Source organism: Pongo pygmaeus, chromosome 5, assembly GCF_028885625.2.
Source record: "Pongo pygmaeus isolate AG05252 chromosome 5, NHGRI_mPonPyg2-v2.0_pri, whole genome shotgun sequence".
Lineage (NCBI taxonomy): Eukaryota > Metazoa > Chordata > Mammalia > Primates > Hominidae > Pongo > Pongo pygmaeus.
Window position 1 is genome coordinate 77,193,695 of NC_072378.2, and position 27,877 is coordinate 77,221,571.

Consider the following 27,877-nt stretch of genomic DNA (forward strand, 5'->3'; position numbering starts at 1 on the left):
AAATAATAAGAGCTATTTATGACAAACCCACAGCCAATATCATACTGAATGGGCAAAAACTGGAGGCGTTCCCTTTGAAAATCCACACAAGACAAGGATGCCCTCTCTCACTACTCCCATTCAAGATAGTATTGGAAGTTCTGGCCAGGGCAATCAGGCAGGAGAAAGAAATAAAGGGTATTCAATTAGGAAAAGAGGAAGTCAAATTGTCTCTGTTTGCAGATGATGTGATTGTATATTTAGACAACCCCATTGTCTCAGCCCCACATCTCTTAAGCTGATAAGCAACTTCAGCAAAGTCTCAGGATACAAAATCAATGTGCAAAAATCACAAGCATTCTTATACACCAAGAACAGACAGAGAGCCAAATCATGACTGAACTCCCTTTCACAATTGCTACTACGAGAATAAAATACCTAGGAATACAACTTACAAGGGATGTGAAGGATCTCTTCAAGGAGAACTACAAACCACTGCTCAAGGAAATAAGGGAAGACACAAACAAATAGAAAAACTTTCCATGCTCATTGATAGGAAGAATCATATTGCAAAAATAACCATAATGCCCAAAGTAATTTTTAGATTCAGTGTTTCCCCAGTAAGCTACCATTGACTTTCTTCACAGAATTGGAAAAAAACTAATTTAAATTTCATATGGAACCAAAAAAAGAGCCCACATAGCCAAGACAATCCTAAGCAAAAAGATCGAAGCTGGAGGTGTCACACTACTACAACTATACTACAAGGCTACAGTAAACAAAACAGCATGGTACCAGTACCAAAACAGATATATAGACCAGTGGAACAGAACGGAGTCCTCAGAAATAATGCCACACATCTATAACCATTGGATCTTTGACAAACCTGACAAAAACATGCAATGGGGAAAGGATTCTCTATTTAATAAATTGTTTTGGGAAAACTGGCTAGCCATATGCAGAAAGCTGAAACTGGATCTCTTCCTTACAACTTACACAGAAATTAACTCAAGATGGATTAAAGAATTAAACATTAGACCTAAAACCATAAAAACCTTAGAAGAAAACCTAGGTAATACCATTCAGGACATAGGCATGGGCAAAGACTTCATGACCAAAACACCCAAAGCAATGGCAACAAAAGCCAAAATAGACAAATGAGATCTAATTAAAGAGCTTCTGCACAGCAAAAGAAACTACCATCAGAGTGAACAGGCAACCTACAGAATAGGAGAAAATTTTTTAATCTATCCATCTGACAAAGGGCTAATATCCAGAATCTACAAAGAACTTAAACAAATTTACAAGAAAAAAAAACAACTCCATCAAAAAGTAGGTGAAGGATTTCAACAGACACTTCTCAAAAGAAGACATTTATGCAGTCAACAAATGTATGAAAAATAGCTCAGCATTGCTGATCATTAGATAAATGCAAATCAAAACCACAATGAGATATCACTTCATGCCAGTTAGAATGGCATGCTGGAGATGCTGGAGAGGATGTGGAGAAATAGGAATGCTTTTACACTGTTGGTGGGAGTGTAAATGTGTTCAACCATTGTGGAAGACAGTAGGTTGATTCCTCAAGGATCTAAAACCAGAAATACCATTTGACCCAGAAATCCCATTACTGGGTATATACCCAAAGGATTATAAACCATTCTGCTATAAAGACACATGCACATGTATGTTTATTGCGGCACTGTTCACAATAGCAAAGACTTGGAACCAACCCAAATACCCATCAATAATAGACTGGACAAAGAAAATGTGGCACATAGACACCATGGAATACTGTGCAGCCATGAAAAAGTATGAGTTCATGTCCTTTGCAGGGACATGGATGAAGCTGGAAACCATCTTTCTCAGCAAACTAACACATCAGCAGAAAACCAAACACCGCATGTCTCACTCATAAGTGGGAGTTGAACAATGAAAGCACATGGACACAAGGAGGGGAACATCACACACCATGTCCTGTAAGGGGTTGGGTGGGGCAGGGCTGGGGAGGGATAGCATTAGGAGAAATACCTAATGTAGATGATGGGTTGATGGGTGCAGCAAACCACCATGGCACGTGAATACCTATGTAACAAACCTGCGTGTTCTGCACATGTACCCCAGAACTTAAGGTATAATAGAAATAAGTAAATAAAAATAAGTGAAGCTCAAAACAAACACACAAACAAGGCTCCACAGATCTCTAGGGCAGAGGCAAAATGCTGCCAGTCTCTTTGCTAAAGCATAGCATGAGTTACTTTTACTCCAGTTCCCAATAAGTTCCTCATCTGCACCTGAGACCACCTCAGCCTAGGCTTTACTGTTTACATCACTATCAGCATTTTGGTCAAAATCATTTAACAGGTCTTTAGGAAGTTCCAAACTTTCTGGCATTTTCCTGTCTTCTTCTGTGCCCTCAAAATGGTTACAATCTCTGCCTGTTACCCAGTTTCAAAGCTGCTTCCACATTTTCAGGTTATCTTTATAGCAGTACCCCACTCTCTGCAGTACCAATTTCCTGTATTAGTTCATTTTCACTCTACTATAAAGAACTTCCCCAAACTGGGTAATTTACAAAGAAAAGAGTTTCTGTTGACTCACATTTCCACATGGCTGGGGCGGCCTCAGGGAACCCACAATCATGGTGGAAGGGAAAGCAGGCACGTCTTACATGCGGAGAGAGAGAGTGAAGGGGGAAAGAGCCCCTTATAAAACCATCAGATCTTGTGACAACTCACTCACTGTCATGAGAACGACATGGCGGTAACCACCCCCATGATCCAATCACCTCCCACCAGGCCTCTCCCTTGACATGTGGGTGTTACAGTTTGAGATGAGATTTAAATGGGGACACAGAACCAAGCCATATCAATGGGTTTAATTTTATGGATAAGTTAGAGAATGTAGAAATAAGTAAGAAAGGTATCAAGAATTCATGTGACTGGGCACAGTGGGTGGCACCTGTAATTCCAGTGATTTGGGGGGCTGAAGTGGAAGGATCCCTTGAGAGCAGGAATCAGGATTTGAGACCAACCTGGGCAACAAGTGGTACACAGTGTCCTGAAAAAAAAAGAAAAACAGAGAGATGGTGTGATTGTGAATAAATAGAGTATAATTAAGTACACTTAAGTATTGTTAAGTATACTTGAGATCCACTCTAAAATGGTAAATGAGTTCAAGATGGACCTTAAAAACAGAAAGAAAATGTAGATTCTGGATATTAGCCCTTTGTCAGATGAGTAGGTCGTGAAAATTTTCTCACATTTTGTAGGTTACCTGTTCACCCTGATGGTAGTTTCTTTTGGTGTGCAGAAGCTCTTTAGTTTAATTAGATCCCATTTGTCAGTTTTGGCTTTTGTTGCCATTTGCTTTTGGTGTTTTAGACATGAAGTTCTTGCCCATGCCTATGTCCTGAATGGTAATGCCTAGGTTTTCTTCTAGGGTTTTTATGGTTTTAGGTCTAATGTTTAAGTCTTTAATCCATCTTGAATTGATTTTTGTAAAAGGTGTAAGGAAGGGATCCAGTTTCAGCTTTCTCCATATGGCTAGCCAGTTTTCCCAGCACCATTTATTAAGTAGGGAATCCTTTCCCCATTTCTTGTTTTTCTCAGGTTTGTCAAAGATCAGATAGTTGTAGATATGTGGCATTATTTCTGACGGCTCTGTTCTGTTCCATTGATCTATATCTCTGTTTTGGTACCAGTACCATGCTGTTTTGGTTACTGTAGCCTTGTAGTATAGTTTGAAGTCAGGTAGCGTGATGCCTCCAGCTTTGTTCTTTTGGCTTAGGATTGTCTTGGCAATGCGGGCTCTTTTTTGGTTCCATATGAACTTTAAAGTAGTTTTTTCCAATTCTGTGAAGAAAGTCATTGGTAGCTTGATGGGATGGCATTGAATCTGTAAATTACCTTGGGCAGTATGGCCATTTTCACGATATTGATTCTTCCTACCCATGAGCATGGAATGTTCTTCCATTTGTTTGTATCCTCTTTTATTTCCTTGAGCAGTGGTTTGTAGTTCTCCTTGAAGAGGTCTTTCACATCCCTTGTAAGTTGGATTCCTAGGTATTTTATTCTCTTTGAAGCAATTGTGAATGGCAGTTCACTCATGATTTGGCTCTCTGTTTGTCTGTTATTGGTGTATAAGAATGCTTGTGATTTTTGTACATTGATTTTGTATCCTGAGACTATGAGCTCCAACAAATTTACAAGAAAAAAAAAAAACAACCCCATCAAAAAGTGGGCAAAGGACATGAACAGACACTTCTCAAAAGAAGACATTTATGCAGCCAAAAAACACATGAAAAAATGCTCACTATCACTGGCCATCAGAGAAATGCAAATCAAAACCACAATGAGATACCATCTCACACCAGTTGGAATGGCAATCATTAAAAAGTCAGGAAACAACAAGTGCTGGAGAGGATGTGGAGAAATAGGAACACTTTTACACTGTTGGTGGGACTGTAAACTAGTTCAACCCTTGTGGAAATGAGTGTGGCGATTCCTCAGGGATCTAGAACTAGAAATTCCATTTGACCCAGCCATCCCATTACTGGGTATATACCCAAAGGACTATAAATCATGCTGCTATAAAGACACATGCACACGTATGTTTATTGCGGCATTATTCACAATAGCAAAGACTTGGAACCAACCCAAATATCCAACAATGATAGACTGGATTAAGAAAATGTGGCACATATACACCATGGAATACTATGCAGCCATCAAAAATGATGAGTTCATGTCCTTTGTAGGGACATGGATGAAATTGGAAATCATCATTCTCAGTAAACTATCGCAAGAACAAAAAACCAAACACCGCATATCCTCACTCATAGGTGGGAATTGAACAATGAGAACACATGGACACAGAAAGGGGAACATCACACTCCGGGGACTGTTGTGGGGTGGGGGGAGGGGGGAGGGATAGCATTGGGAGATATACCTAATGCTAGATGACGAGTTAGTGGGTGCAGCGCACCAGCATGGCACATGTATACATATGTAACTAACCTGCACATTGTGCACATGTACCATAAAACCTAAAGTGTAATAATAATAATAAAAAAAGAGAGACTTGAATTTATAACATAAAAAAAAAAAACAGAAAGAAAATGTAAGGGTTAATGGTTCAGCAAAATGAAATAGAAAGTCTATGGGATCCAATGTGTGAGAGGAACTTAAAATATTGTAGATGGACTCTGTAGGTTTTGTTTATTCATACTTTTTTTTTCTAAGACAAAGTCTCACTCTGTCGCCCAGGCTGGAGTGCAGTGGCATGATCTCAGTTTACTGAAACCTCCACCTCCCATGTTCAATCAGTTCTTCTGCCTCAGCCTCCCGAGTAGCTGAGATTACAGGCACACATCACCATACCCGGCTAACTTTTGTGTTTTTAGTAGAGACAGGGTTTTACCATGTTGGCCAGGCTGGTCTTGAACTCTTGACCTCGTGGTCTGCCCACCTCGGACTCCCATATGCTGGGTGTTTATTATAACGTTCAATTGATATTTCATGTACTTTTGGTTATGATTGCATACTTTAGCATAATTTAGATTTCTGATCTCCATAATTATGTAATAATAAAAAACATGAAACAATATGTGTCAAACTATGCTGGAATTGTGTGTGTGTGTGTGTGTGTGTGTGTGTGTGTGTGTGTATTTTACCTCTATTAAATCTAATGACAAACAGATAGGTGCAATAAATTGGACAGACATTACCCCAAGCTTATCTGCACAATAATAAATGAAGGAAGAAACCTTATTTGACTTTTGCTTTACCTTAGTGTCTCCTGGAAAAACAGGAATTACAGAAAGCGGCACCAGCATGGCTTCATTATCTTTTCTCTCCTTTGGGCACGATGCTTTGTGAGCCATGCTTTGAGGTCTAACTCAACAAAAGAAACAAGCAAAGAATAGAATCTGGTTGTAGTTATGAAAGACCCATTTAAAGGGACAAGGATATATTAGTCTATGTCCATGCTGTATATTACTCAAACAAGAATGGATACTTAAAAATCTTATCTTTATGAATAAATATTTATGACTATTATCAGATATTATAACCCATTAATACTAATATTGAAAATGTTTAATCTTTTCTAAGAAAACTTTTTTTCCTATTTATGTTTTTTCTCTTCTAAGGACACATACTATAGTCACAGCTGCCCACTATTATTTACCTTATTAGGGAGTGAGTGGTTTCCAATATGGAAGCATTTGTTTCCAGTGTAAATGCTGTTTGTAGTTGTCAGAGTTTTCATTGTTGAGGACAGATAGGAGCAGAACTAAATTGGTTATGAGTTACAAAAGTTATTAATGGTAGATGCTATGGAAAAGCATATTATTGGCTTTTTTTTGGCTGACTTTAAATAATTATTGCAATAGCCATATTCTTTTGGTTTCTCTCTCTCTCTCTCTCTGTCTCTCCCTCCCTCCCTCCCTCTCTCTCTTTCTCTCCCTCTTTGTATTCCTCTCTCTCCGCCCCCACCCCCCGCCTTCTCCTTCTCTCTGTTTCTATTTCTGTCCTTCTATCTCATCTTTCTAGGTTATCTATGTAATTGTTGTTGTTTGATACAATTTTCCAAGGAGTTGATCATGGTTCATTATAAATATTAAAGATGAGAGAAGATCTGTTATAGCCCACAGTAAGTTGCAGCTCTAAGCATTTCCCCTGATGAGGTGTCTGTTACAGATGATTCTATTGTTTAGTGAAAAGATCATAAGGATGACAAGAGACAGGGCCTCTGGCCTTAAGGAACTCATAAACAAGTGGATAACATTTAGAAATCAATGAACACTATAATAGAAATGTACAGAAGCTGGAATAGAGCACACAGCCTCTTTGCTGTCATTGGAAGGTGATTGGACTTGGAATGTAATGATTTCACTTGTTCACTGTGTGGCTTTTTCTCAGTTCTCTTAATCAAGCTGAGCTTTGTTTCCTAATTGGCAAATTAGAGATCAAAATAACATATCTTTCCAGGGTTTTTGTGAATATCAGTTGAATTATTTGATGAAGCTAGTTTGTATAATAAAATATGAATATAAGGTTCTTTTATTCAGCTTGATACTTTGACTTTAACACTGGGAGCCATATTGTGTAAAATCCCAGCATAGTTCTCTGTTGTGACATTAAAGCATTCCTTTAGATCACTGAAAGGAGATTCTTCTTTGTGGTTTTCCATATTAGCATTTCTAACATATGCTCTCATGACATTTTTCTGATGGTATAGAAATAAAGCAGCCCGTAAGAAAGGTGGTCAATTTTGTGTATTCCTGTCCCCATAGCATACATTGGTAGAGGTATTCTGTCAAATTTGTACTTGTCATGCCTGAAGGGGATGAGATGGAATGGATGTGGCTTGCCAAAAGGCATGGCAGTGAGAAGTAAAGAGAAAAACTAGCAATCACCTTTTTTCTTCCCAATTTATCCATTGATAGAATTCATTTTCTGAGTTTTTCTTGAAATAATTACACATGAAGTTAAGCTTACCTTTAAGATTAATGCAATTGTTCTGTTTTTTAAATTACTTTAACTTCCATGAAATAGAAGTATAATTTTCTAGATTACTGCAGTCCGTATTTCCCCTTTATTTATGTGAAGAATGAAGTCGATGTCTTGAGAAGTCATTTTCAGTGTCTATTCACTTAAAGTGATCACTCCGTCTGACTGTGTTAATATAGAAATAGGACAGGCATCGTGGCTCATGCCTGTAATCCCAGCACTTTGGGAGTCCAAGGCGGGCGGATCACAGGGTCAAGAGATCGAGATCATCCTGGCCAACATGGTGAAACCCTGTCTGTACTAAAAATACAAAAATTAGCTGGGTGTGGTGGCGTGTGCCTGTAGTCCCAGCTACTTGGGAGGCTGAGGCAGGAGAATCACTTGAACCCAGGAGGTAGAGGTTCCGTGAGCCAAGATCGTGCCACTGCACTCCAGCTTGGCAACAGAGCAAGACTCCGTCTCACAAAAAAAAAAAAAAGAAATAGCCACATGCAGTTTAACGTTTGCTGATAGATCATTTTTCTGGTTACCACTACTTTTTGAACTTCCTGCATTATCATTGTCTCCTTTTAATTATCTCCTTTTAAGCATGGCATATAGAAGTTGAAGTGATGATTAGCAAGCACATATCTGCACATTTTTGATGGTTATAGTAGACACTTGTTAAATGAATGAATTCTGAGTTAAAGCTCAATCCTCCAATTCTACTTCATCAGCTTCCGTTTTTCCTGAAGGACAAGAGCAGCAAATTAGATTTACGAACCATATGGTGGAGAATGTAGAAGATGTCACATTTACCATTCTTTTTGTGCACTGTTCAACCACTGTCCTCCTTTCTCAAACTTTAAGAAAATATTACTGTCAGGTGAAATCTCCTTTAACTTTCTGTATGCCAGTAGTAGTTCTGTACAACCCTATACTTTTTCATTCTCTTTCCTTCAGCTTAGAGAAAAGTGTTCACTTTGGCATTACAGACCCCAGCCCATCCACTGGGTGCTTGACTCAGTCTCCTATCTTCTCCAGGGCCATGTCTCACCTGCCATTCTTTTCTCATATTTCCAACCTCTGCTTATCCATTGTGTTTTTTTCTTTGTTTTTAATTGCTCATTTCACTCAATTTGTCATGCCACATTTGTCTACGGTTGCTATCCATTTTATGCTTTCCTGATCTAAGTCCTCAGAAGTGTCCTTCACTTACTTTCTTCACTTACTTCCAGTCTTCACTTACTTTCTTCACTTCCAGTCTTCACTTACTTTATTCTCACTCACTCTTTAGTCCATTGCAATAAGTTCTCTGTCTGCCACCCTGTCTAATCGATCAAAACTGCTCTGGATAAAGCTGCTATGAATGAGGTAACTGGTGTTTTTTTGTTTGTTTGTTTTTTTAAATTAGCAATTCCAACAGATATTTTTTCAACCTGTTGTTTTGGTGGACTTTTTTGCTTTGTGTATGTAACTCTTCTTGAAACTGTTTCCTTTACTTTTATGACACAATCATTTTTTCTTGTACCTTTTAAATTGTTCCTTCTCTATGTTCTTAATGACTGTTATATCTCTATCCAGCCTTCAAATACTGATCCTATTCAGGGTACCTTTTTTGTTCCTTTGTTTACTCACTGCCCATACTCTCTCTGAATGATTGTAACCATTTTTATAGTTTCTACTGTCTACACACTGATAACTCCTAAAACGCATTTTCAGTCTAGACCTTCTCCCTAGTCTTAGGCTTATGTGACCAGTTTCTAAAGGATCATCTCTGACTAGATTTTCTCCAGTTGCCTCAGAATTTATATGACTAAACCTGAACTTTTTATAGTCTCTTCTAAGCCATTTCTTCTATATTTTTACTATTTCAGTTGGTAACACCATAATCTACCTTGTCACCTAAGTCAGAACCGTGGAATGCATTTATTCGTACTTCCATTTCATTGCCCATATTCAGTCAGTAAGCTGGTCTCCAGATTACATGTTGATATTTTGTGTTTATTTTCCCAGTCAGTCCTTTTCTTTCTCTTCCACTGCAGCTGTTTAGTTCATTTCACTCTTCACCCAATGTTGGGATTAATAGAGGTGCTTTTCAGTTGATCTCTCAATGTTTTATCATGTTCTCTTCAAATAAGGCCTTCCTGTAGCCAACAGAATGATGAAATTAAAATAAGACCATTTCATTTTTCTGCCTTACAACTTTCAGTGCCTCATTCCTGTTCCCACTGCTGACAGCTATATTTCTCATACTTAGTTTCATGGATATGTATGTGCTTTAGAATATTCAATGAGAACTTTTCAATTTGGTTTATGCATTTTACTGATAATCATTTTAAAAACAACCACAACTTTGTTTGTGTTTATGATGGCATGTCTGTCAAAGAGTGACCAAGAGTAATTAGATTTAGCTTTAAGTGCAGTATTTTTCAGCCAAGATGAGGAAATTCTAGAAGTTATAGACATAGTTTCATGGATCTATACCACATACACACACATATGTACATACACAGGTACATACACATGTATATACATATATATACACATATATATACACACATATATATGATATACATATACAGAGATATGTAGATATCTGTATATATTTATATTTGTATATCAGATATTTTTTGTGTGTTTGTGCATAATTTTTCCAAAGGAGTCTTATATTATTCAAGTTGGAAATTCACTCTACACTTTACAGGATGAATTGTAAGGTTCTTAACATGTCTTGTATTATCTTTTATGATCTGGCCTCTACATTATTTATCTTAGTCTCTTACCTTATACTTTCTGTGGAAGCAACATCAAATTACTTGAGAGTCCTTATATACACAAATGCTGTTATTTTTCCTGTTGTATTTGTGCATTTACACTTACCCCTTAGGTGTATGGAATTCTCTTGCCTTCTGTCTTCTCCTAACTTTAACTTTGAACTCCTACATCATGACCTCTTCCAGGATACACTAATCTAACAAGGTAGGCTGTTCAATGGCCCTCCTGATTGTATAGTTCCCTCAGTATATCTCTATGTCTGGGTACACCTTATTGCTTTGTAGTTACCTATTGGATTCACTACCAGACTGTGACCTCCTTCGGGTCTTGTGGCTTTCTCTTCTGCGTCTTTCATTCATGGCATTGTAATTGAATGAGAGATAATGACCTGAAAATACATGAATGAATCACCTTTCTACCCATGAAGATAAAGACCTTTTTTTTTTACAATCTCTACAATTTCTTTCACAGTTTTTTCTTTATTCAGTTTTTACACTACTGCTTGTTAAATGCTTAATGTGTATTTATATACTTCATTTCTTATTTTAAGATAAGTATCAATGGCTAGTTTTACATGAAGAAATTTCAGCTGCATGAAGATAATCCTTCTATTCCTTTATTTTTCAGGATATGTTTCCTCCCAGTTGGAGGCTCAGGAACCTAAGAGTTCTGAAAGTACATTAACTTCGATGGAAGATTCTGGATGTGATTTGTCAAATGAGCAGAGAACTGAATCCTCAGACCTGTCCCAGCACTTTGTGGAAAGCTGTACCCCCACTCACTTTCCACCACTGCCTCTTGTGAAAAGACCTTGTGCTATCCTGCAAAATCCTTTGTCTTCTCACATGCAATTCTTGCAATATCTACTTGAATTAAAGAACTTGACAGAATCAGGTAATCTTAAAAGAGACTTAACCCACTTTGAAAAAGACTCTTCCACAGTCTCTGATTCTGTTTTTCAATTGCTGGATGGCCTGATCACTTTTTACCGTAATCCCAAACTTCCTTTTTCAAGATTTTGGACAGAAGCTGTTGGTACTTTAGCTAGTCTGATCAGTGACTATAACTTATCTAGTCATATTCTTAAAAAGTGTTCCAAGAAGTTGGAAGAATTTGAGAAAACCCTACTACATGCTATTTTAGGAAATAATCATATAAATCAGGTGAGTAATAAATCCCTCTTTTATTCCTAAAATGCTAGTAATTTTAGTGAACATCTCTTTGGGTAATGTCTGTTGTTGTCCCTTAGCCTTGTGGCTCAAAGAGTCCCTTATTGGGTCTTTTTCTGCAGCTGTCTGCAGCTCTTATCTGTCATGATGTCTCCACCTCTAGCCTCTGATTGCTACAGCATAGTTTTCTGCATAGATGCCTTTGCTTCAAGCTTGTTCTTCTCGAATTACTTTCTCTGTTTTATTATCAGCACCCTTGGATTCTTTTCTTCTTATGTTTTCCCTTTTCTGTTTCTATTTCCTATTGTTCAAAAAGTCTCAAAACTTTTGAGAAAACCACTAACAAATAAGGTTTTCCAAACTTAACATCTGTGAGTGTTAAATTTCTCATGATGGATTATCTGTACTGTATTGAATTTGCTCTTTTTCTGGCATTGACTAGCAAATGCCTTGGGGTTGAAGAATATTTTTCTCTTCTTTTGGCCTTTCCCTTGTAAGTGGCAAATGCCCCATGGACACTCTGCAGATGTAGGTGAATTGAATAAATTGGCTAAGGAGCACATAATATAAAGCTTTATTATGTTTTTTTCCTGATTTATTTATTTAACATGGCTTAGAAAGATTTACTCAGGGATTCTTTTTTAACAAGTGACATTGAGATAACCTGAAGTTGTTTAGTTGTTTTGTTGTTTGGCTCTTGAGACATGGTAGAGAATTTCTTTTTCATATTATTTCTGCCTTCTTTAATATCTGATCCTTTTTCTGGGAAATTTCAAATGGCTTCACATTTTAATCCTCTTTAATTGACTACCAAAAATATAATAGAAGAAACTAAAAGGTGTGTCTAACTTATTTACTATATTTCATTGTAGGAAAAAGGTTATTGGACCTTGTTTCTTTGGATACATCATTGTTAAATATTTGCCTCAGTGCTATGATCTAACATTTAGAGTTTTTATACAGTGGAGGCTTTATCTGAGTTTTCAAAATTTTTATAAAATTTGCACTGATAAACCAATTTGTTTCATGTACAGCTGTTCTTTCCTTCTCTATTAAGGTATGATTTGATCGATATTTTAAAAACTTTATGAGTAAGCTTTTGGCATTTGTGGAAGATATTGAATTTTCTGTCTGGAAAATGGAAATCTTTTTCTTTTGGACATGGTCAATCAGGAATTAAATATCAGATTTGCCATAGTTGTATCTGAGATATAAAATCCATTTCTAAACCATGAAAATATCTTAAATACTTCATATTTTTTAAACTTCTTTTTATACTTTTGCTTTCTTTTTAAAAACTACTTTAAGCAGTCTATATGTAACTTGGAACCTTGAAGATACTGGCATTTATATTCCATATCAGAGGTACTGAATGATGCAAATATTTTTCCAGTCTAGTCTTTGCCTTCATATATGTATTGGAGGTTGATATAACTCAAACCTACACAAGAGTAGCCTTGGGAATTGTGTGGAAGGAGGATAATGTGTAGAATAAACTACACATAAACTTGTGAATGAAAGTCCTCTTTTCTCTTTCCTCCACCTTCCTCAAGCAGATGGACAGAGTCTTGGAGGTGCAAGCTGTGCTGCCTGGGGTTTGTGGAGGGGTGACATAAACACTTCCTTGGTTGCCTCAGCTGGTATCTCACTATGTTCCATGCACACCAAGTTCCCTGGCTCTGAGCCCAGCACAGCACCAGGACTTGTGCAGAAATTGTAGTCCTTGTGGTCTAGGTTGCCCTTCATGTTTATTTAGAACCCCAGAATAGTTTAGTCCATGGTGGCAGGACTTGCCAAAACTCAGGTTCCAACTGCAGCAATTACCCCTGCAAGAAAGCCATTCATTCACTTGTTCTTCTACTGTTGACCAACTGTTCAGCAATGGCTGGCACGATGGCAAGTGACATAGGAAATATATACTTCATCTATACATCCACCTATACCATCACAAGTTTGAAATGAAAACTCTAGTTTTCATTTCTTGTAGAGTCTTCCTGGTTTTGGTGTCAAGGTAATCCTGACCTCATAAAATGTGTTTGGAAGTGGCCATTTTTATTTTCAGGAACAGTTTAAGAAAGATTGTTCTTAATTCCTCTTTGAATGTTTGGTAGGATTCACCTGTGTAGTCATCAGATTATTTGTTGGGAGACTTTTTTTTTTTTTTTTTTAGATGGAGTCTCACTCTGTCACCAGGCTGGAGTGCAGTGGCACAATCTCGGCTCACTGCAACCTCCACTTCCTGGGTTCAGGCGATTCTCCTGCCTCAGCCTCCCTAGTAACTGGGACTACAGGTGCATGCCACCATGCCCAGCTAATTTTTGTATTTTTAGTAGAGATGGGGTTTAATCATGTTGGCCAGGGTGATCTCGATTTCTTGACCTCGTGATCTGCCCACCTCGGCCTCCCAAAGTGCTGGGATTACAGCTGTGAGCCACCGCACCCGGCCTGCTGGGAGACTTTTGATTGCTGATTCAATCCCCTTATTTGTTACTGGTCTTTTCAGGCTTTCTGTTTCTTTCTGATTCAGTTTTCGTAAGTTACATGTTTTTAGGAATTTATCCATTTCTTATAAGTCATCCAGATTTTTCGCATATAATTGTTCATAATATTTCCCTTATGATCCATTTTATGTCTAAAACATCCATTATAATATCTCCTTTTTGATTTCTGATTTTGTCTTCTTTTTCTTTTCTTACTCTAGCTAAGGGTTTGTCAATTATCTTTGCAAAAAGCAAACGCTTTTTTTTTAATTTTTAAACTGTTTCGTTGTCCAGTGTTTATTTTTTTTGCTCCAGTCTTTATTATTCTCTTTTTTCTGCTTATTTTGGGCTTAGTTTATTCTTTATAGTGGACTTTAATACCTCAATTACAATACTGGATGGAACATCCAGACAGAAAAATCAACAAAGAAACAGCTGACTTGAACAACACTGTAGAGTAAATGGATTTAATTGACATATACAGAACTTTCCACTTAACAGCAAAAGAATACACATTCTTCTCAAGTGCACACAGAATGTTCTCCAGGATAAATCAAATTTTAGGTCACAAAACGTGTCTTAACCATTTTAGAAGTTCAAAAGCTTTCTAGATGTTTCTTTCTGACCACAATATAATGAAATTAGAATTCAACAACAATATGTAAGATGGTAAAATTTACAAGTATGTAGAAACTAAACAATACAATTTTGAACAAACTTTGTGTCAAAGAAGAAATCAAAGGGAAATTCAAAAGTATCTCAAGACAAACAAAAATGAAAACACAATTTACCAAAACCTATGAGATGCAGCAAAAGTAGTAATAAGGACATTTATAAGGATAAATGTCTACATCAAAAAATAAGAATCTTAAATGAACAAGTTTTCAATTATTTTTAGCACAGAGATCAATAGCTTGAATTAGAATTCTGAAGTTTTTACTCAATAGCTATGACCTTAGACAAGTTAACTAACCTCCAGGTTCTACATCTGTAAAATGTAGGTAATAAATGTGACCACTTCATAGGGCTAAATACTTAGCATAATATCTGACATCATATAAAAACTTAATAAATGTTTCTTTTTGTTACTTTTCTCTTGAGGAAGTGATTATATCTTATTTTCTCCACTGTGCCCAAGACAATGTTGAGTTCGTTGTAGCAGCAACGTGAGGTATTTTTTTGAATTGAAAATAAGATAATGAGAAGAAGTGACAACTTATATTTCATATACCCTCATAAACTTAAATACTATCAGCTGATTTTCTTTTTTAAAAAATTTTATTATTATTATACTTTAAGTTTTAGGGTACATGTGCACAATGTGCAGGTTTGTTACATATGTATACATGTGCCATGTTGGTGTGCTGCACCTATTAACTGGTCATTTAGCATTAGGTATATCTCCTAATGCTGTCCCTCTCCCCTCCCTCCACCCCACAACAGTCCCCGGTGTGAACTAGTTCAACCATTGTGGAAGTCAGTGTGGCGATTCCTCAGGGATCTAGAACTAGAAATTCCATTTGACCCAGCCATCCCATTACTGGGTATATACCCAAAGGATTATAAATCATGCTGCTATAAAGACACATGCACACGTATGTTTATTGCAGCACTATTCACAATAGCAAAGACTTGGAACCAACCCAAATGTCCAACAATGATAGACTGGATTAAGAAAATGTGGCACATATACACCATGGAATATTATGCAGCCATAAAAAATGATGAGTTCATGTCCTTTGTAGGGACATGGATGAAGCTGGAAACCATCATTCTCAGCAAAGTATTGCAAGGACCAAAAAACCAAACACCACATGTTCTCACTCATAGGTGGGAATTGAACAATGAGAACACATGGACACAGGAAGGGGACCATCAGCTGATTTTCTAAGCAGCAGCTCTTATTAACACCATGACATTCCTGAAACACCTCCATATATATTAGGAAGTTGTATATTATCACTTTGTGTCACTATTTTCCACAGCTACAGCTTCCAGTTAACCAATGAGCTTAGTAGGGCATGGTGGATATTTTTCTTTCTGTTTCAATTATGGAAAGTCCTTTTAAATTTAACTATTTGAATGTCGTGGTTTTAATTACTCTTTCCACTGGTCCCTTCCTATAAAGCTGTGCTATGTTGCATCTCTGATATAGAATTTTGAAGTCGGTGATTCCCTCTAATACTGTCATTTTTGCTTCAATCACAGTAATTTTTGCTTAGATCATTTCAGTCAGTTTATGGATAAATCTGAAGATGATGGATCATGAAATCAGATTTTTTTTTTTTTTTTTGAGACAGAGTCTCTCTCTGTTGCCCAGGCTTTAGTGCAGTGGTGCAATCTCGGCTCACTGCAAGCTCTGCCTCCTGGGTTCACGCCATTCTTCTGCCTCAGCCTCCTGAGTAGCTGGGACTACAGGTGCCCGCCACCACGCCCGGCTAATTTTTTTGTATTTTTAGTAGTGACAGGGTTTCACTGTGTTAGCCAGGATGATCTCCATCTCCTGACCTCGTGATCCTCCCACCTCAGCCTCCCGAGGTGCTGGGATTACAGGCGTGAGCCACCGTGCCAGGTCGAAATCAGTTTTTTTTTCTAGTATGTATCCCTTAGTTGTATCTTGAAACTTATTCATGCTGTAATTGTATTGACCAGTAAAATATGTTGGCTTTTTAATTTAATTCTGCTCAGGTAGCAGTATTTGTTGTATGTTTCTCTGCTGCAAGTTAGGACATTGTTTTAGTAATAACACAGGCTTTTCTTCCTGTGCTAACTTTCCAACAGCATTATCCTCTGGTTTGAGATTTTTTATGTTCATGTCTATTAACCAGTTACTTAAATTACTTAACCAGTCTGCTTTGAGAATATTCCTTGGGAAATATAAAGGAAGTCTAAGGTTAAGGGTCATTTCATCCTTGCGCATAGCTATATTAAACAAACGGCTGGGCGCGGTGGCTCACACCTGTAATCCCAGCACTTTGGGAGGCCTAGGCAGGCGGATTATGAGGTCAAGAGACAGAGATTATCCTGGCCAACATTGTGAAACCCCGTCTCTACTAAAAATACAAAAATTAGCTGGGCATGGTGGTGTGCACCTGTAGTCCCAGCCACTTGGGAAGCTGAGGCAGGAGAATCGCTTGAACCCGGGAAGCAGAGGTGACAGTGAGCCGAGATTGCACCACTGCACTCCAGCCTGGTGACTGAGCGAGACTCGCTCAATAAATGAATGAATAAATAAATAAATAATAAATAAATAAATAAATAAATAAATAAATAAGTCAGGCATGGTGGCTCACCCCTGTATTCCCAGTACTTTGGGAGGCCGAGGCAGGCAGATCACTTGAGCCCAGGAGTTTGAGACCATCCGGGGCAACATGGTGAGACCCTGTCTCTACAAAAAGTACAAAAAAAAATTAGCCAGGCGTGGTCTTGCACACCTGTAGTCCCAGCTACTCATGAGTCTGAGGTGGGAGGATTGCTTGAGCGCAGGAGGCAGAGATTGCAGTGAGAACAGATCACATGAGGAGCACTCTAGCTTGGGCCACAGAGCAAGAAACTGTCACACACACACACACACACACACACACACACACACACACGGAAAAATCTGGGTTAATGTTCCTGCAATTTTACTTTAATTAGATAAGCACTTACTGAAACAGTTGTATCATAAACTAAAATCTTAATACTTCTTTTGATCACTGCATCAGTATATAAATCAAACATTTTCTGAATTTTCAAAGCAGTGTTTAACTTTCATTGCTCATGCAGAGGAAGGAGGAAGAGAAAGAACAGAACTTTTTTCAATTTACTTTCAAAGTATACCATACATTTAAATACCCCTTATTAAAATAATAGCAGTCTTCCTATTATGCTTTATAGTTTATAAAGTACTTTCACGTGGAACTTATTATCTGTTCAGACAACAACTCTGTGTCATGGTTGTTATTACTATCTTCAGTTTATAGATGAGAAAATTGAGTTCAGGCAGGTTAATGGACTCACTGGAAGTACTTAACCAGTAGTAGAAGACCTAGGTCTCATGTTCAGGTATATGATGCCGAATATTTTCCTCTTGATATTATGTCATATTTCCATCACTAATTTTTACAGTTTTCTAGATTTTTTTTTCCTAAGTGCAAAAGAAATAAACTGACTTTTGTTAATGGGTTAAAGAAAATATTCATTGGTAATGAAAGACCTTAGTGCCATTTCTCTAAATTTCATAAAGACAATATTTACATTGGTTTGGTTAAATTGCTGAATTATATTATGTGTAAAAATGTATGTTTATAGGGCTGGGCACGGTGGCTCACGCCTGTAACCTCAGCACTTTGGGAGGCTGAGGCGGGTAGATCACCTGAGGTCAGGAGTTCGAGACCAGCCTGGCCAACATGGCAAATCCCCGTCTCTACTGAAAATGCAAAAATTAGCCAGACATGGTGGCACGCACCTGTAGTCCCAGCTACTTGGGAGAATGAGGCAGGAGAATCGCTTGAACCTGGGAGGTAGAGGTTGCAGTGAGTTGAGATCGTGCCACTGCACTCCCGCCTGGGTGACAGAGCAAGACTCCATCTCAAAAAAAAAAAAAAAAAAAAAAAAAAAAAAAAATTACAGACAGCAAAAGGAGAAAGAAAAGTCCTGTTCTGCAGTACAATATAGGATCACCTGTTTCTTGTTCTTTTTTATTGGCTATAAACAACAGTCTTGGAAACTTTATAATTGCATATACAGCCTTGTCATCTTAGTTTCTAATTAAATATAAGTTCTATGGTTTTGCTTGTGTGTACATAAAAATAAAACTATCAAAGGAGGCAGAGCAAGATACCCGAATACAAGCCTCTAGCAATTGCTGTACCCCCTTTGCCTCCACAGGAACACTAAATTGAACAACCGTCCACACAGGAAAGGACCTTCATAAGAATAAAAAATCAGGTGAGCTATAATAGTACCTGATTTTAACATTACATTAAGGAAAGAGGCATGGAAGAGGGCAAGAAAATCTGTCTTGAATTGCCTACACCACCCCTTCCCTATTCCCTGGCAGCGGCCGTATGGCACACAAAGATGATCTGTGTGTTTGGGGTAGAGAGAACGTACTGATTGTGGGACTTTGCTTTGCAGCTTAGTGCTGTCCTGTCAGTGGGAAGCAACAGGGGGCAGAACTCAGCTTGTGCCCATAGAGGGAACATTTATACTAGGCCTGTCCAGAGGCAAATCATCCATCCTAGCAATTGGAACCTGAGTTTTGGCAAGTCCTGCCACCATGGGCTAAAGTGTTCTGGGGTTCTAAATAAACATGAAAGGCAACCTAGACCACAAGGACTGCAATTCCTGCACAAGTCCTGGTGCTGTGTTGGGCTTCGAGCCAGGGAACTTGGAGTGCATGGAACCTAGTGAGAACCGACTGAGAAAACCAAGGAAGTGCTTGTGTCACCCCTCCACCAACCCCAGGCAGTACAGATTGTACCTCCAAGACCCCTTCCATCTGCTTGAGGAAGGTGGAGGGGAAGAGGACTTTGTTTTGCAACTTGGATTCCAGCCCATCCACAGTAGAATAAGGCAACAGGCAGACTCCTAAGGCCCCCATCCCAGACCCTAGCTCCTGGATGGCATTTCTAAACACACCATGGGCCAGAAGGGAACCCATTGCCTTGAAGGGAAGGGCCCAGTCCTGGCAGAATTTATCATGTGCTGAATAAACAGCCTTTGGGCCCTGAATAATTAGTATTGGTAGCCAGGCAGTATTTACCACAGGCCTTGGGTGAGACCCAGAGCCATGTTGGCTTCAGGTGTGACCCAGCACATTCCCAGCTGTGGTAACTTTGGGGAGAGACTACTTCTGCTTGAGAAAAGGAGACAGAAGAGTAAAGGGGTCTTTATCTTGCAGCCTGGGTACCAGCTTGGCCACAATGGGGTAGAGCACCAAGAGAGCACCTGGGATAAACAAAATCAACAAACCTTTAGCTAGACTAAGAGTAAAGAGAGAAGACCCAAGTAAATATAATCAAAGACAAAAAAGGAGAGACATTACAACCAATACCTCAGAAATTCAAAGTATCATTAGCAGCTACTGTGAACAACTATATGCCAATAAATTGGAAAACCTAGAAGAATTATATAAATTCCTAACATATACAACCTACCAAGATTCAACCATGAAGAAATTTAAAGCCTGAATAGGCCAATAACAAGGATTGAGATTGGAGCCCTAATACAAAGTTTACAATGAGAAACGTTGCTCAAACAAATCATAGATGACACAAACAAATGGAAAACATCCCATGCTCATGGACAGGAAAAAATACTTAAATTTCTATACTGCCCAAAGCAGTTTATACATTCAATGCTATTCCTGTCAAAATACCAATCACATTCTTCACAAAAAAATATTTTAAAAGTTACACAGAACCAAAAAAGAGCCCAAATACCCAAGGCAATTTTAAGCAAAATCAACAAAGCTGGAGGCATCACATTACCTGTGAACCACACTGCAGGGCTACAGTAAACAAAACAGCAAGGTGCTGGTATACAAACAGACACATAAACCAATGGAATAGAATAAAGAGCTTAGAAATAATGCTCCACACCTCCAGCCATCCGATGTTTGACAAATTAGACAAAAACAAGCAATGGGGAGAGGACTCCCTACTCATTAAATCAACTCAAGATGGACCAAAAACTTAAATTTAAACAAACAAACAAACAAAATAACTACTAAAACCCTGGGAGATAACCTAGGAAATACCATTCTGGACAGTACCTGGTGAAAATTTCATGCTGAAGACACCAAAAACAATTGCAACAAAAGAAAAAATTGACATATGGGATCAAATTAAACTTTAGAGCTTTTGCACAGTAAAGTAAACTATCAACAGAGTAAATAAGCACCCTACAGGAAGGGAGAAAATATTTTCAAACTGCTCTGACAAAGTCCTAATATCCAGAGCCTATAAGGAACTGAAACAAATTTACAAACAAAAAACAAACAACACTATTATGAGTTGGAAAAGGACATGAATAGACACTTTTCAAAAGAAGACATACATGTGGCTAACAAGCATATGAAAAAATGCTCAACATTATTAATGATTAGAGAAATGCAAATCAAAACCACAATGAGATGCCATCTCAACCAGTCTGAATGGCTGTTATTAAAAAATCAGAAAAAAGCAGATGCTGGCAAGGTTGTGGAGAAAAGGAAACACTTATACATTGTTGGTGGGAGTGTAAATTAATTCAGCCATTGTGGAAAGTATTCTGGTGATTTTCTAAAGAACTAAAAAGGAATTACTGTTTTACCTGGAAATTTCATTATTGGGTATATACCCAAAGAAGTATGAATTATTTTACTATAAAGACAGATGCATGCATATGTTCATTGTAGCACTATTCACAGTAGCAAAGACATGTAATCAACCTAAATGCCCATTAACAGTAAACTGGATAAGGAAAATATTGTACATATACACTGTGGAATACTATGCAGTCATAAAAATAATGAGATCATGTTCATTGCAGCAACATGGATGGAACTGGAGACCATTATCCTTGGGAAACTAACAAAGCAACAGAAATGAAATATTACATGTTCTCACTTATAAATGGGAGCTAAATAACAAGCACACATGGACACAAGGAGGGTAACAATAGACACTGGATCCTACTGTATGGTGGTTGGTAGGAGGAGGGAGAGGACTAGAAAAAATACCTGTTGAGCACTGTGCTTAGAACCTGGGTGATAAAATAATCTGTACACCAAACCTCCATGACATGAGTTTACTTATATAACAAACTTGCACCTGTACCCCTAAACCTAAAATAAAAGTTAAGAGAAAATTATACACCTGAAATTCTAATTATAGAAATTTACATTATTATTTTATACATCATTCTTTTTGTGACTATCATAAAATAACATTAAAGTGAAATAAAAAGATAATTAATGGTAAAATTAAAGTCTCCCCATAAAAATCCCGGAATCAGTGGCTTCACTTCTGAATTTTATCAGACATTTAATTTTGAACTAATACCAATCCTGTTCAAACTCTTCTGAAAAATAGAGGAGAAGAGGATACTTCCAAACTCATTCTAAATGGCCAATATTACCCTGAAAGCAAAACCAGGCAAAGACACATCAAAAAAAAGAAAACTACAGGCCAGTATCCCCTCATGAACATTGTTACAAAATCCTCAACAAAAATCTAGCAAACCAAATTCCACAACACATTAAAAAGGTCATTCATCATGACCAAGTGTGATTTAACCCAGGATGCAAGGATGGTTCAGCATACACAAATCAATCAATGTGATACATCATATTATCAGAATGAATGACAAAAAACATGATTATTTCAATTGATGTGGAAAAAGCATATGATAAACTTCAATATCCCTCCAGGATTAAAACTGTCAAAAAACTGGGTATATTAATAGAAGGAACATACCTCAACAGAATAAAAGCCATATTTGACAGAGCCACAGCCAGTATCATACTGAATGGGAAAAAACTGAAAGCCTTTCCTCTAAGATCTGGAAGACAACAAGGATATGCACTTTCAACATAGTATTGGAAATTCTAGCTAGAACAATCAGACAAGAGAAATAAAGTGCATTCAGATTGGGAAGGAATAATTCAAATTATTTTTGTTTGTAGATGATACAATCATTTATTTGGAAATATCTAAAGACTCCACAAGAAAACTGTAAGAACTGAAAACAAATTTAGTAAATTTGCTGGATTCAAGATCAACAAAGAGAAATCACTAGCTTTTCTATATGCCAACAGTGAAAAATGTTAAAAAGAAATCAAGAAAGTAATGCCATTTACAATAGCTACAAATATAATAAAAGACCTATGAATAAACTTAACTAAAGAAGAGAAGGATGTCTTCAATGAAAACTGTAAAACACTGATGAAAGAAATAGGAGAGGAAACACACAAAAAACAAAATATATTTCATGTTCATGGATTGGAATAATCAATATTGCTAAAATGTTCATACTACCCCAAGCAATCTATAGATTCATTGTAATCTCTATCAAAATACCAATGGCATTTTTCACCAGAATAGAAAAAATAGTCCTAAAATTTATATAGAACCACAAAAGACCCAGAATAGCCAAAGGTATCTGGGGCAAAAAGAACAAAGATGGAGGAATCACATTACCACTATACTGGAGAGCTGTAGTCATCAAAATAGTGTTGTACTGACATAGAAGCAGACATACAAATCAATGGAACAAAATAGAGCACCCAGAAATAAATCTACCCATCTACAGTGAACTCATTTTTGACAAAGGTGCCAAGAACATACGTTGGAGAAAGAACAGTCTCTTCCGTGAATGGTACTGGGAAAGCTGGATGTCTATGTGTGAAGGAGTGATACTAGACCCCTATCTGTCAACATATACAAAAATCAAATCAAAGTGGATTAAAAATTAAATTTAAGATCTCAAACTATGAAGCAACATTGGGGAAACTTTCCAGCACGTTGGTCTGGGCAAAGGTTTCTTGAGTAATACCTCACAAGCAAAGGCAATCAAAGCAAAAATGGACAGATTGGATTATATCAAGTTAAAAAGCTTTTGCCTAGCAAAGAAAACAATTAACAAAGTGAGGAGATGACCCACAGAATGGGAGGAAATATCTGTAAACTGCTCATTTGACAAGGGACTAATAACTAGACTATATCAGCAGCTCAAACAACTATATAGGAAAAACATCTAATAATCTGATTTTTAAATGGGCAAATATCTGAATAAACATTTCTCCAAAGAAACACAAATGGCAAACAGGTATATGAAAAAGTCCTCAATGTCATTGATCATCAGGAAAATGCAAATTAAAACGATAATGAGATGTAATCTTACCCCAATTAAAATGGCTTTTATTAAAAAGACAGATAATAACAACTACTGGTGAGGATGTGGAGAAAAAAAGACCCTTGTACACTGTTGTTGTAAATGTAAATTAGTACAACCACTATGGAGAACAGTTTGAAGGTTTCTCAGAAGAATAAAAATAGAACTTCAAATGATCCAGGAACCCCACTGCTAGGTGTATACCCAGAAGAAAGGAAATCAGTACATCAAAGAGATATCTGCACTCTCATGTATATTGCAGCATTATTCACAGTAGCTAAAATTGGGGAGAAATCTAAGTGTCCATCATCAGATGAATGGATAAATAAAATGTGGTACATACACAGAATGAAGTAGTAGTCAGTCGTAAAAAAAGAATGAGATCCTGTCATTTGCAACAACATTGATGGAACTGGAGGCCATTATTTGAAATGAAATAAGCAAGGCCCAGAAAGACAAACTTCACATGTTCTTACTTATTTGTGGCATTTAAAAATTAAAACAGTTGAATCCATGGAGATAGTAAAATGATGTTTACCAAAGGCTGGTAAGCAAGCACCTAATTAGATTGTTGGGACATAGAAGGCCTAATGCAGGAAGTAGCTTTTAAGCAGGATGACAGGAAGTTAAGTAGGCGTTGGAGTAAGAATTTTTGTGGTCTAACATGTCATTCTAAGACAGTTACCATAGCATATATGCCTGAGCCAGGATGTTATTTGAATATTTGAAAGGAAGCAGTGTTTTCAGTTGATAAAGAGAATGTTAGAGAGCTGCAGCTGTCTACTCTCTACTCATAATGAGTTTAGAAAAATATAGACTGGAAAGGATTGGTATGTTGCCTACTGTATTAGTTTTCTGTGGCTGCTGTAACAAATTACCACAAACTAGTGCCTTAAAACAACAGAAATATGTTCTCTCACAGTTCTGAGGCCAGGATTTTTTTTTTTTTTTCCAACAACTCATACAAAGTTACTTTATTCTTTTTAACTGATGCATCACAGTGCCTATTGTGTCTATAGTACTATTATCTTTTTTTTAATTATTATTATACTCTAAGTTTTAGGGTACATGTGCACAATGTGCAGGTTAGTTACATATGTATACATGTGCCATACTTTATTCTTTTTAACTGATGCATCACAGTGCCTAGTGTGTCTATAGTACTATTCTCTTTTTTTTAAATTATTATTATACTCTAAGTTTTAGGGTACATGTGCACAATGTGCAGGTTAGTTACATATGTATACATGTGCCATGCTGGTGTGCTGCACCCATTAACTCGTCATTTAGCATTAAGTATATCTCCTAATGCTATCCCTCCCCCCTCCCCCAACCCCACAACAGTACCCAGAGTGTGATGTTCCCCTTCCTGTGTCCATGTGTTCTCATCGTTCAATTCCCATCTATGAGTGAGAACATGCGGTGTTTGGTTTTTCGTCCTTGCAATAGTTTACTGAGAATGATGATTTCCAATTTCATCCATGTCCCTACAAAGGACATGAACTCATCATTTTTTATGGCTGCATAGTATTCCATGGTGTATATATGCCACATGTTCTTAATCCAGTCTATCATTGTTGGACATTTGGGTTGGTTCCAAGTCTTTGCTATTGTGAATAGTGCTGAGGCCAGGATTCTTAAATAATAGTGTATACAGGGCCACATATCTTCTGTAGCATGAAAGGAGAATCTTTCCTTGCCTCTTAACATCTTTTAGGGTCAGCCAGCATTTCATGACTTGTGGCTGCATCTCTGCTCCATCTTCACATAATCTCCACCATTTGTCTAATATCTCTCTGCCTCTCTCTTACAAGAATATTTGCGATGGCATTTAGGGACCTCCTGGACAATTCAGGATTACCTCTTCATCTCATATTCTTAATTTAATCACCTCTGCAAAGACCCTTTTTCTTTCTTCTATCATTCTATAGGATTTGGGGGAACAGGTGGTGTTTGGTTACATGAATAAGTTCTTTAGTGGTCATTTCTGAGATTTTGGTTTACCCATTACTCAAGCAGTGTACACTGTACCCAGTGTGTGGTCTTTTATCTCTCATTCCCCTCCCACCCTTTCCCCTGAGTCCCCAAAGTCCATTGTATCATTTTTATGCCTTTTCGTCTTCATAGCATAGCTCCCACTTATGAGTGAGAACATACAATGTCTGGTTTTCCATTCCTGAGTGACTTCACTTAGAATAATGGTCTCCAATACCATCCAGGTTGATGTGAATGCCATTATTTCATTCCTTTTTGTGGCTGTGTGGTATTTCATGGTATATTTATATACCACAATTTCTTTATTTACTTGTGGATTGATGGGCATTTGGGCCAGTTTCATATATTTGCAATTGCAAGTTGTGCTGCTATAAACATGCATGTGTAAGTATTTTTTGTGTGTGTGACTTTTATTGTGACTTCTTTTCCTCTGGGTAGTTACCCAGTAGTAGGATTGCTGGATCAAATGGTAGTTCTACTTTTAGTTCTTTAAAGAATCTCCAAACTGTTTTCCATAGCAGTTGTACTAGTTTCCATTCCCACCAGAAGCGTAAAACTGTTCTCTTTTAACTGCATCCATGCCAACATCTATTATTTTTCTATTTTTTGGCCATTCTTGGAGGAGCAAGGTGGTATTGCATTGTGGTTTTGATTTGCACTTCCCTGATCATTAGTGATGTTGAGCATTTTTTCATGTTTGTTGACCATTTGTATATCTTCTTTTGAGAATTGTCTATTCATGTCTTTAGCCCACTTTTTGATGGGATTTTTTTTTTCTTGCCGGTTTGTTTGAGTTCATTGTAGATTCTGGCTATTAGTCCTTTGTTAGATGTATAGATTGCAAGGATTTTCTCCCACTCTCTGGGTTGTCTGTTTACTCTGCTGATTGTTGTTTTTTTTTTTGTTTTTTTTTTTTTGCTGTTCAGAAGCAAAGACTCTTTTTCTAAATAAAGTGGTAACAGTCACAGATTCTAGGGACTTTATGTGGGTATCTTTTGGGGGCTTTTTTTTTCTGCTTACCATACCTAACCAGTATTAATTTTGACTCTTACCCTTTGATTTTAATAAAATATCTATGCCTTCTTCCAAATAGGCCATGCTGCTATCCACAGAGCTCCTTGGTCTAAGGATAATTCTAATTTAATCTCCTTTGCCAGGTATAGAAACTTGGTGCATTTCAGTCTGGTGAGGCCCCAGAAGTGGCTTCCGGGAACTTTTCTCCTCATTCTCTGGAAGATTATGAGAGGCAACTTTTATTTCTTTCTCTGGCTACTCTCTTGTGAAGAATGTAAAACTGGAACTCTTACAGTTATCTTGCTGCCATCTGAAAGGATAAGCAGCCACATAAAGAAGGATAAAACCTAGAGAATCAAAGTAAATCCAAGCCAGAGCCATGTTAAGTCAACCCTGAAGCCTCTGCAGTTTCTGGATTTCCAATGATACGAGTCAGTGCATTTTGGTACCATTTAAGGTAGTTGGAATTGGGTTTTCTGCAGCTTGCCAAAACAAAACATCTTAACTAGCTAGGTCATGGCAATGAGTTTGGGTTTTATTTGATATTTGATGGCAAGTCATTGATTGTTTTAGATTTTAAAACCTTACTTTAAATAGCGTTAGGATAATTGATTAGCAAGAGATAAGAGGTAGCAAGAGAAACAACTTATGCTATGTAGTAGTCCAGGTGAGAGTGGATAGTGGCTTATTTTGGTGCTGTAAGTAGAAATGGAGATATGTATGCACCTAAAATATATACTGGGGGTAAAGTATACACTGGAAGCTTTTGCATTAAAGTTGGTAGATTGAGGACACAAATCTAAACTAGCCCCTATCCTGATGAAAATGATAGTAAAGAACTTTTTTAAAAAGGCACAAGCATATGGAGAACATGAGACGGTGCAACAGCAAAAAAAATTAGAAGTTAGAAAGGAAATAGACAATTGATAAATCCCTTAGCAGACCCAAGAAAACAGAACCCTAAAGGAGAATTTGAGAAAGCTATTAACTAACTTAACACAGTAGAATCTGCAAAAGACTCATAAATTAGCTCTACTAGTTACCTCTGGAAGACAGAATGGAAGCCAGGTGCTAGAATATAAAATAAGGAAGATTGGTCAGAAATGTG

General features: G+C 37.4%; 1 protein-coding gene across 3 annotated transcripts in view; it reads left to right on the forward strand.

The window, feature by feature from the left end:
- MEI4 (meiotic double-stranded break formation protein 4) overlaps nucleotides 1-27,877 on the forward strand; it is a 251,855-nt gene that overhangs the window by 66,805 nt on the left and 157,173 nt on the right. For all 3 annotated transcript variants that reach the window (XM_054492957.2, XM_054492956.1, XM_054492959.2), the window contains exon 3: nucleotides 10,878-11,413. In XM_054492957.2, coding sequence (XP_054348932.1) covers nucleotides 10,878-11,413 — 536 coding nt within the window. The remainder of the gene's footprint in view (nucleotides 1-10,877; nucleotides 11,414-27,877) is intronic.